This window comes from Amblyomma mixtum, chromosome 6 (assembly GCF_055824585.1).
Source record: "Amblyomma mixtum isolate Tamu chromosome 6, ASM5582458v1, whole genome shotgun sequence".
NCBI lineage: Eukaryota > Metazoa > Arthropoda > Arachnida > Ixodida > Ixodidae > Amblyomma > Amblyomma mixtum.
Window position 1 is genome coordinate 25,103,651 of NC_143017.1, and position 11,813 is coordinate 25,115,463.

Here is an 11,813-nt window from a genome sequence, read left to right on the forward strand (position 1 = left end):
TCTGACGTCATGACCTCACGCGGCCGGCGCGCGTCCTTGCGGCTGCCGTTTTCCTGCTGGTTGCTTAGCTCTCTCTTTGTTTTGCCGTGGGGTGCCGAGTCTGTTTCGCAACGCTCGCTGCCTTGCATTTAAAGGGCTCATAAATACTCTAAGCGATGCGTTTGAGTCTGGATTTAGGAGCTTGTTGCTATGTTTGATACAGAAAGTTCAACGCCAGTTCGACGCGTTGGTACTTCGTACCGGTGCCAGCTTCTTGCCCTACTTTTTTGTCCCTGAAATCTCCCGTGTATTTTATCAGCGGAAACGCATCTTTTAGTCGTTGTGCACAGGAAGCGTCCAGAGCCTCTTGCAGCGTATAAACAACATCGATTAACCGCAGCTGCCTGGCTCACTCGTAATAAAACGCAAAATCAATGAACCGTGTACGATGTTAGCTGCGAGGTGTGCTCATATAACCAGGTTGCACAGTGAGATTTTCCTGGCATTCCTTTTTAACGCGAGGCTACCTTCGGCGTTTTTACCTCTACGATGTACTGAAACGGAGCGGCAGCGTCGGTTTTTCGCACAGGCGCTTATTCTCGGGTGGGAAAGAAGACAGAAGGCAACTACACTTTCCTTCTTCCTTGGTGCACCGAGCGCTGTGAATTATACTGCTCGTCTCCAAGGTCAACGTGAGAGACGCGCCGCGGCATTCAGTCTGTCGAATGCAACGAAAGTTCGTACGTCAAGCGCAATATTGGCCACACCCATGCTGCAACGGCAACCCTACGGCTGGTTCGCCCAGCTGGCTGTATGCATTCATGCACTGACTCGATGGTGATAGTTTAAGTTTTGCCCGTTTCTTTTCTTCAGACGAGGCCATGACTGCAAAATGTTCGTCCGAAGACTTTTCGTGTTTACCTAGCTATGCCCTCTTTTGTATATGGCCACCATTTACTCGGTAATCCTAGTTTGAGACCCACAGATTTAATTACCGTTCCTGTAACTTCCCGTGTTTTAGAAAGTGATCCACTACGGCGTGTCTCATAGCCTTAGTCGTTTTGGGACGTTAAACCCCATAAACCAAACCAAACCAGAAAGTGAAAAAAAAAAAAGGGGGGGGGGGGGGGGGGGAACGTGCAGGCCTGCGGTATCTGGAGTTCGCAATGAAGTTATGAAATTTCGTGCAACTTATTAACTAAAAACAACAATAGCGATATTTTAAACAATGCATATTCAAAACACACACACAGTCTAATTACACACAAAAAAAGTGGGGGATAGGGGGTAGGCAAATTTTCTGTAAACGTGGCATGCAATTTACAGATTCTTCTAAAACGTGCCTTTCGCCATCGGATACATTGCCGAAAACCGTGATGATGATGATGAGGGACTTTAAAGGCGCAAGGGCAGGTTTGGCGAAAGAGTGCCATGGCGCAAGGTATTTTTCTTTGCACAAGGAGGGCACCCGGCTGTACTGAGGATAAAACTCCGCGCCTGCCGCATACATTTTGCCGCAAACGAACAGCAAACACTGTATCAACTTAACGAGAATCCACTTTCCTTTTCTGTCATGTTTTCCTCTTTCCGTTATCGAACGAGCCTGAGGTGTTTCATGGTTTCAGTGCTCACGCGTTCCGCGATGGTCGCTCGTGACTATACCCTTATAAAAATTTTTCAGACTGTCTGTTAAGGTAGAAGCCTAGGGGGCCAGTAGCTAATTTCCCCCTACCGTGTCCGTCGGAAGTCTGGAGGAATTAGGAATAATGACAGCACGTCGCGCGCCTCGGACGCTGTCGTGGGCCGCGGGAAACGGGGACCAAGGGGACGACCGTTTCGCATTGAGAAGAGATTATCTCCCGAGGGGTGGGTGACAGTAAGGTCGGCGCCTTCTGAAACCACCCGACTGTCGCGCTAAGCGGTGGAGTTCGGTTTTGCGAAAGTTCCAGGAAAAGTGCGCGGTGCGCCGAGTCGGGCTCTGGCGAGCACTGGGCCCCGCCCACTTTTATGTACAGTGCCATCGCAGCAGTATTGGTTGAAGTTGGGCGAGAGCAGATTTAATAACGCTCCGCCCAATTATCGAAGGTATTAAAACCCGCTGCAACAAACAGCGGAAGGAGCGCGCTGAGTCCGTCTATAGACTGTACAATTGCTATAGATAGTCTATAGACGGTCTATAGATTTATGGTCATACACTTTTTTTTTTTTATACAGAATACCCCTAAAGGCCCTCAAGAGGGTATTACATAGGGGGGGGGGGGGGGGCACAGGCAATTGAACAGAATAAAAGAAAAACCACAAATATAAAACAAACAACAAAAGCACAAATAAGACACACTGGATGAAATAAGTAAGCAAAAGAATCAATCAAAAGCACAAATAAGACACTTTGCATGACATATAAGTAAGCAAAAGAATCAAAAGAATGGCAGCGCGGCAAAGAACGAAGATTACTGCATTATTAAAATTATACAAACAGAACACTAATACAATGAACCTTTTTAGTAACAAACCCTGGAAAAAAAGGAAGCCATGAACAAATAAAATAACAATGTATGCGAAGAGTTAAGCAGTAGTTATTGAAGATATAAGTTTAAAATATTTATCAGGATCAGTGGTGGTTGCGATATGTGAAGGCAGAGTGTTCCAGTCAGATATTGTGCGTGGTAAGAATGAATGCGCATAGATAAATGTTCTGCACGTGAAACGTCTAACTTTAAAGGGATGATCGCGGCGGTCAAAAATCGAAGTAGGCAAAGAAAAAAGGTCGTTATGAAGTGATGGATGATGATAAAGTTTATGAAAAAGTGACAGTCGTGCAATTTTACGGCGGAGACATAAATCCTGTCGGTAGACTTTTGTCTATAGACAGTCTATAGACTGTGAATAGACAAAAATAAATATCTATAAGATGGCCATGGACTCTATAAGAAGTCTATAGACTGTCTATAGACCATTTTTATAAGGTTGTGTAAATAATTGGGCACTGCCACAGCGCGTCGACATGCAGCCTCGCTTTATTGAAATGTTTAACTTCGTTAGCGCGTACCAAACAAGTTAAACATGAAGTGGAATATGAAAAAACCAACTAGGCCCACCTGCAGCTTTACTCACGTTATTAAATTGCAAATTGCTAATGAGCGCGGTTCTTTCTTTTTGGAGAGGTATATGTGCGCGTGCGCTTGTTAAGTAAACAGCAAAATATTTTGAAACGAGGAAAAGCCTTGGGATTGAATTAATAGCGGAATAATCTTATAGGAAACGCGTCAACCTTGCTTTACTGGCATGTAGAAATCGCTGCTCACCGATGTCAAAGCTGCTGCACTCCGTCCCGTATCCCCACAGCGTAATGCTGTTCGAGACACATTCTTGTCGAAATATCGGTACATCAAAAGGAGGAAGTGGTCGGTGCACTGTTTTGGTCGCCTAATTAAGTTAACTAAATAATTTTATTCACGCCTGTTTCTGCCGCTGGCGCCCCCCCTCCCCCATTTTTTAAAATAATAAACCCACACTCCTTCACCTTCGCAGGATGGAGGGGAGCTCTTCAATATGAGAAGGGTGTCTTTTAATATGTGCAAACTATTTTGTGCTGCACTCTCTTTGCAGCGCTTGGCACAACTAGCGTGGACATTTCATCTCATATGATCTAGCCTCCGCCACAAGAATGTCTTAGTTACACTGCAACTAGACTAAGCCGCCGCGGTAGCCCATTGGTTTCGATGTTCGGCTGCTGACCCGAAAGAAGCGGGTTCGACCCCGGCCGCGGTAGTCGCATTTCGATGGAGGCGGAATTCTAGAGGCCCGTGTGCTGTGCGATGTCAGTGCACGTTAGAGAACCCCGGGTGGCCGAAATTATTCGAAGTTCTTCACTACAGCGTCCCTCATAGCCCGAGTCACTTTGGCACGTTAACCCCTATAAACCAAGCTGTAAATAGACTAGTCTTCTCCGTCCGCGCTAAATATAGTCTGCGCGGATACAACAGTTGTGCCCGGCACTCTACGCAGCAGGACGTTGCTTTGTGATATTATCGTTATTATGCAAAGAAAGAACTTAAGTTCAGTGCTTAGGACAGCAACACTTTCCAGAATGTCATCTTGTCATTCCTTTGGTGGTGCGGCAGAAACTGCGTATTTGGATAGGGTGAAGATCAACGTTTAATCGTATCATACGTTTGCATAACTCCTCAAGTGCTCAATCGGTACAATGTCAGCAGTAAAACTGTGACATGTTGACAAGGGTAGGCGAAATACGTTATTTGGGGCATTTGTCGTCTCATCTAAGTTTTTCGTCTCATGTCACACAAACCGCTCGGCGCGCCTTAGTTTCCTCGGTGTCGTGTGCAGGTTTATTTATTTATTTATTTATTTATTTATTTATTACATACTGCGGACCGATGTGTCCAAGTAGAGGGGCATAGATGACATACAATAATTACCAGTACAGGGACAAGTAGGTGCAAAGTTGTACAATTTTTAGCGATTCCGTGTAGCTGTCTGTAAACAATCCTTCCAGTCCGATATTGTCCCTGGAAAAAATTAAAATTTAAATATCACTTCGCGCATAATAGGGTGCTAGTGAGTAATAGTAGTGTTTTGTGCGTTGTGTTATTGCAGGTGTTACATAAGGCTACTGGTTCATTTCAGGCTTGTTAGAAAGGAGGGTAAAGAATTTTAACCTCAGCTGCTTTCGGCGTGATTTAGAAGTGGAATTTTCTGTCTTAATTTTATAGTCCAGCCTTGAGAATTTATTAAATATAAACCTCGCTGCCTTTCTCTGTAATTTTTAAAGGCGCTTGATATATCCCGTGCTATAGGCATGCTCCAGCTTTGTTATAACAAATGAAAAGTAACGGAGTAATTTCTCAGGAAGTAGAGTTTGCCGAGTATGGCGGTCCTCTTTCAGTTGAATTGTTTGTACGTATATGCCAGCGCCACCTCGAATGAATATCGGCTGTTTGAAACCTGTGAATCGAACGGCCATTGCATTCCGTTCTTGCTGCGCTGCAAGCATCATTTCCGTCATTTAGATGCAGACACAGTAACTGGCATGTTTTCCTGTCCCCTTCTGATTAAGCCTTGCTAAATACTGAACTCTACAAAGTTATGGGCTGGAGCGACAAGTGGGCAGTGGTGATTAATATAGAAAAAATAGTGGTTGCGCATAACAACAGAAAAAATGCCCCTCAAGTTTTTAACCACTTTGTTAACAGACCGATTTCTGAGGTTACATGCTACAAATACATAGGTGTTTTAGTACATTCCTGGCTTTATTGGATTGACCATATTAATTATATCACATCACCCGCAAAAACAAATTTAGGTCGCTTGAGGCAAAAGCTGAAAGGTACACCCTACAGCATTAAAAAATTGCGAGGGCACTTTGGCCATTAGCTCTGACTTTGACAACTAAAGTGTTGAGAGGCAAAGCCGAAGACACTATGCCGTGACGACTTCCGGTGGATGTGACGTCACACCATTCTTATGGCTATATTGATACTCAAATTATACATCTTTCGGGGATGTTAAGTGTTAATTACTCCTAATTACACACTTTTACATCTTATTTGACACAAATCCGACGTTTTTCCGTCCATTCTATGGCTATTTTCACTATGCCGTGATGACTTCCGGTGGATGTGATGTCACACTGTTCCCGTGGCTATACCGATGTCCGCGCTATTTCGACGCAATTTCGACATTTATGCCTATAATTAATTAACTAATTAATCTACAATCATCAAACATGGCTTCTGGGTTCACCTTTTCCTCCTCTATTTGAAGCAACCATTAGTTTTCTCCTATTTTATCTAGTTCCCGACTTAACACGAGTTAAACGCTGCCAAAGACGTGACATGTTGCTCATTAGGCCGCAAGCCGAATATGCAGACATAAGCTGGGATCCACACACAAAAAAAGACGTTTCAGAACTGGAAAACGTACCTAGACGTGCAGCATGTTTTATTTACAACAAATTCCAAAATACCGACTCTCTGCCTGCTGAAATGGTAACCATTCAAGTGCAGCCCCTCAGGATAAAACGAAAAATTTTTCGATTGACCTTTCTTCACTCGCCGATCCATAAGAAATTAGGAATTTCATCAGAGCCTTACGTCATGCAATCAGTAATTTCACCAGAGCCTTACGTCATGCAATCAGCAACTTCACCAGAGCCTTACGTCACGCACTAAGTAAATCGGAAAACCAGTCATGCGTATAATTACACCTTGACCCCAAACTTTGCGCGGATAAGCCAATGTAGATATTCATATTTCCAGCAAACTACCCTTACCAACATTGTGTCGCACTGCCTTTCTATTGATGTTTATTATACTCTACTTGTCTAAAGTTTTGTATGTGACCATTCACTGAACTTTATTCGAATAGCATTTTTATTGAAATTGTTTCTTGGCGTTTAGAATACTGTTTATTTCTGAATGTTTGCTGCCCTGCTTGGACCATATGAGGTCTGCAGTATAGTGTAAATAAAAAAAAAGTTCCCCGTTTTGTCGCTGCCAATGACTCCGAGCAAATTTTCTTCTGTACAGACTTTTGCATGATACCATTTTGAGCGGTGACTTGCTCGTGAACATTTGGGTGCCGCGCAGGCTGACTCGGCAGGTCGCCCCTTGTTAACTGATGATTAGAACAGCCGACACTCTCTTGTTCACAGTCCTCACCTAACACTTACTTCCACTTCTCTAAACTGTAACGAAGTTGAACCGCAAAAAATTAATTAATTAATGTGCCGAGCTAGCTGCGAAGCTCCGCATAACTTTTCTTTCCGGCCTCTTGAGTAAACCTCCAAATTTTAGATATCATTGCGCAAAAATTTTGTATACCTACAGATTGTCGCGTCATCTGTATTCTCACGGTTTAACCGCTCAAAAGTGTCTAGGCGCTCCGATGACCTCCGCCAAATAGTCCCGTTCGCTGACGTATGTGCTGTTTACAACAGTCCCATCGATGTACTACCGTTGGCTGACTCCTCATAAACCTATCACAAAATTCGGCCACATTATTAATCAAAGCTCAGGAAGGACGCGGTGCGAGTGGTTGAGTGGTAGGCATACCCATAAATTCCGGAGAAGCACATTTTTTCAACGGGAAGTTGTTTGTGGACGCAGTTTTTTACGCGTATCGTAAGACTATACACCATAACAGTCAATATATTCGCAGATCCGCTCTCGAGATGCTTGTAGTTTTCGGCTAGTTATTGTCAAGAAAAGCACTTTACTCGCACTGTTAGAATCAGACCCATTGTGTTATGTTATTTATCCATATATAGACTATAATTACGGTTTTCTTTTTGTAATCCTTTTATTTACTTCTTTACTTTTGTTCTCAATGTTTTCATCCTCTGTCTTTTGCATTTTTCAATATTGTTCGTATATATAGCACTCTTTTTGACCTATGTATTGTTTTTTTTCTACTGCCGCCCCCCCCCCCCCCCCTGCAATGCGAAAGCCCTGAGGGTAAAATAAATGAAATGAAACAAAATGAAACATACCCCATTGGTTTCATGTGGCAGTCTTAACTACTCGATGTGAGCGTAGTACAAACTTTTAAAGCTAGATCTTGCTATACGCATCTGAAGATCAGTTTATTCCAATCAATATGTTCATAGCTGTGTCCTGCAATAATCCGCAGCTGCCTCACAATCATCGTCAAAAGCGCATCCCTTTGATTTCCTATGGCGGTTTTCACTATTCGGTGTGAGCGCAGGACAAATTTTAAAAGCTAGATTTTTCTACGCATTGGACGGTCGTACCATTACTATAATTTAATTTTTCATTTCATTTATTTTTTGTCCCATAAATTACGCAGGAAGGGGCATGGAAAAAGCTGCACGGGGCAGCTTGAAGTACCCACCACCCCTGGTTAACATGACAGCATTGGCAAACAGACATATGGTACCTGTGGGCAGCGACTTCTCAGGAATGCAAACTATTCGCAGAACATAACAGCAAATTTTTTGTAATGCACACAGAACCAAATCAAACATAAAACGCGCTGAAATACGTAGGCTATAATAAACAATGGAAATAATGAAACACCAGTATAGAAAAAAGAAGCCAGACAGCCACCCGTTGAAAAAGGAGCATGCTCATCACACGAACCCGTACACCAGATGCAAACAGGAAATTCCAGGAAATGATTCTTCTGAGTTGTTGTAATGATAATCGCGATACGTCAACATGTTGTGCGTCAAGTTTGTTCAGAAGGCGCGGTAATGTATTTGATATGGTTTGCAAGCCAAAGTTCGTTCTACACGTGGAAACATTCTAGAGTTGAGGTTTTCGACTTCGGTAGATTGGCACATTGCGTGTGTGATTAGCAAGCCTGCGTAGGCTATCAATACTTTTTATGGCTTCCTTTGCATACCTCTCCATTAGTTTCACATCATATATTTGAAAAATTCTTACCACGTCGTATTTTTCGAACGAATGAGCCATGTGAGCCCTAAAATCAAGATTGTAAATGGATGCACGTTTCTGCAGAGAAAAAATCCGTTGTCTATTTGTGATTGTTCCCCAGACTAACTGGACCTATTTTAAATATTACATAAATTATGATGTAGACAAATAGCGATTTAACTTTAGTCGGCATCGAGTAACGATGCCGATTCATTACGCCTACAGTTTTCGATAACCTAGTTATTACAGCATTTGCATGGTTGTCGCAATTGAGGTGACAGTTAAAATGAACACCCAGTACCTTTATAGTTTCGACAATTTCTAACCTTCCACTTCCAAGCTGGACGTAGGGCGCAAACACTACGTCCTTATTCCGTGCTCTGAATAAAACTGCTTTTGTTTTATTTGTACTCATTTTTACATAGTTATCTACACACCAGGACTGAAGTGCCCAGTGCAGCTTCTGCTTGATGGGTCATTCTCTCCGTTGATACAGAAGAGAACAGCGGCGCCACATCATCAGCATATAGTACAAAGCGAGCATCTGTAGATGATTTCAGAATGCTGTTAATATACAAATTAAAATGAATCGGTCCTAAATTCCTGCCTCTCGGGACACCGGCTGTTATTTGTCAACATGTTTACAAAGGCATCTTGCAATATTCCACCATTGCCTCACAATCAAAAGTGATGTCCAAGAAAGCTGAACTTTGAAGCCTCGTTCACCCTGAAGCACGCAGATGGGCAGACATCCAAAGGATGAAGCAAATGATGCGGAGATGGCGGGAAGTTTAGCTCCAAGTGGACCAATTGTCAACTGTTTGCTCAATAAACGTTCCTGACAAGTGTGTGGGTTTGTTTTTTGTTTTTTTGCTCGTGTCGCTTCCGGAGGGCCGCAATCTGCGCTACAAACCGGAAAGATGTAATAATAATGTTTCTGATGTATTGCCGGTTTCGAAATACCAGCGACGCCCCTATTTTGCGGACGACGCTATCCCTGCGTTTTCTTCAATAATTCTAACTTCCAACAGATAAATGCTCTAGCCGTTGCCTCTCAATTGGTACGCCTCTCTGAGCTAAAAGACTGACTGCAAGTATAGGTGTTGTCGTTATTTATTTAGGGAATTCTGTGGGGTTTGTGCAATGAAGACGAAGCTTTTTTTTTGTTGTTGTGCACAAAAAAAAAAATCTTATCGCAGTTTCAGATATCTCGCGGCGACTGCTGGTCTGCGTACGTACCGTCAAAGGAGGTGGCGGTCGTAGTGTGGGCTGGTGAAAGGGCTGGTTGGCCACGGCCATGTCGCCTCCCGAAATGGAACTTTTCCGACGTTATTTGATTCTGGGCTCCTGCGAGAAAGATTATGCTCATGCAGTCAGACCGACGTCAGGAAACATCTTGCAACCGAGGCAAAGTTCATAGCAAAAGCGCGAGGGTATCAAAGATCCATTTGTTATCTCTCTGTCATCGTATGTGAGGGAATCTGGAAGTAAACATGTGCGTACGTCGAAAACCCTTTCGTTCGTTGTAACCTCGAGTTGGTATATTTCTGCTCGGTCCTCATATTTTTTTTTCGGCGCGGTAACAGCATGAACAGCTGGGAAGAGCGCCTCATTCCTGTCACTTCCGGTTAGGACCAGTGAGTGTGAAACAAGCAGACTAGGCCTAACGCTGTTGCAATTGCTGAAACAGAGAGTTGTGTATGAAGCTTGGCTTCGGGAAAGGCCAGTGCTGAACGGTGTGCAGTCATCGATAGGTGAAGCGCGTCTCTTACCCCACCCCCTGCCTCCCCAGACATACTCACATGCAATGTATTGCTAGAGAGAGGAGGGCTTGTAGAAGCGATACTGATCAGGCACTGAGTACACATTCGATGGCGTCATGTACGTATAGGCTCGCAGTTCCGTAGCCATGCTGACAAGCGGGCGGCTTCAGGTGCACACAGAGTACAGTTACATGCCACCCGAGGTGGTAGTTAAAAGCGAGAAAGAAAGAGAAGCGCCGAGCTTACGAGGCAGCTGACTCGCCAAGCCGACAGCGTTCGTTAAGTCCAAGGCGTTCTCCCAGAGCCCGCTTGCAGATCGCGTCCGAAATTTGACCGCACACGTGTGTGCTCGTCTCAGAATCACATCACACACAAAGATGGCGATCGTTTCTTGGCCACGGCCAGGTGCTAGGGCACCGTTGCTCAATCAATCGCTACTTTCTTCAGCTCGCCGAAGATGGAGCGTCGAAGACTCGGGACACGGAGAAGGTCGGAGCAGCGCCGTTTCGCCGCCGCTATCGTGGCGTGTCCGCCGTCTCCCTCGCCCTCGTCTGGTCTCCTTATCGGCAGCGTGATTGTGCTTCTCGAGGCCCGCACAGGGACGAGCCCCGACGGACGGGGGCTGAGCGCGGAGTCGCCACTGACCACCACCTCGGTCCTCGGCTGCCTTCGGGCGGCCGCTATCGAGAGCTCCGTTACTGACAACGACGGCGGGATTGGCGTGTTTGGCTCGGAAGGCGCGGTTTAATGTTTAGAACAGCTGAGAAATGGAACAGAGTCGCTAGACATGAAACGAATTACCCGAAACAGCAGTGCCCGCAAAAACTTAGTTGCCTCGTAAGCTCCTTAGTCAATCACGAATTAATGAATAAATAAACACTCACATATACTTCCCCCTCCACCTAGAAGTGCCCGTTTCTGGGTCCACAGACTGCAGACATGAACCAACCCCCATGTTTACGTATGACACTTTTTCACAGCCCGTTTCCTACTGAACACATCAGCGTCTGTTACGCACCTAGAATACCAGAAGTTTCAAGGAAGACCGCCACTAATTTTTTTTAAATAATGCTTTTAAGGTAAAGAGTAGCTTTCTGCAGCATATTAATATAAACGTTGGCAGACGTCAAACAACGGGCGAACCACGCTAACTATAGCGAAGTGATAAACTAAATTACAATAGCTAAAATTGTAACTTTTACTGATATGCGCCTCATTGCAATTAGCGACTTGTAGCCAGTTGTTAGGAATAGCAAAAAAAGTTAAAAAAAAAAACTCCATTGCTCTCGCCACTGTGGCTCAACAAATATGGCCCATTTCTAGCACCATTCGAAACCACGCGCCTGCAGGGAGCGCAAAGCAATGTCCATTAAATCGCGACACTCCGTGACGCACGTGCCGCGTGACATTGTCTGCCCCGCCCACGCTGGAGCAGCCAAGTGACAAGGGGCGGGGAGCCGCGGCACATGCCTCACGGAGTGGAGCGATTTGATTGACGTCGTATCGCGTTCTACGCAAAGGCGCGGTTTTCTAATGGCGCGAATAATGGCCCAAATTTGTTGAGCCAGAGTGGCGAGGTTAATCGCGCTTCAGAAATTTAAAAACTGAATGGTTATTAACGACCAGCTACCAGACGCTAATTGCAATCAGGTGC

The 11,813-nt window shown here is 44.6% G+C and overlaps 1 protein-coding gene across 1 annotated transcript in view; it reads right to left on the reverse strand.

The window, feature by feature from the left end:
• Positions 1-10,713, reverse strand: part of cnc (NFE2 like bZIP transcription factor cap-n-collar) — a 96,976-nt gene extending 86,263 nt beyond the window's left edge. Inside the window, exons 1-2 of the mRNA XM_089547667.1 lie at positions 10,406-10,713; positions 9,636-9,743 (exon numbers count right to left, since the gene is read on the reverse strand). Of these exons, the coding sequence (XP_089403793.1) occupies positions 9,636-9,695 (60 nt within the window). The 5' untranslated portion in view covers positions 9,696-9,743; positions 10,406-10,713. The remainder of the gene's footprint in view (positions 1-9,635; positions 9,744-10,405) is intronic.
• Between the last annotated feature and the right edge of the window lie 1,100 nt (positions 10,714-11,813).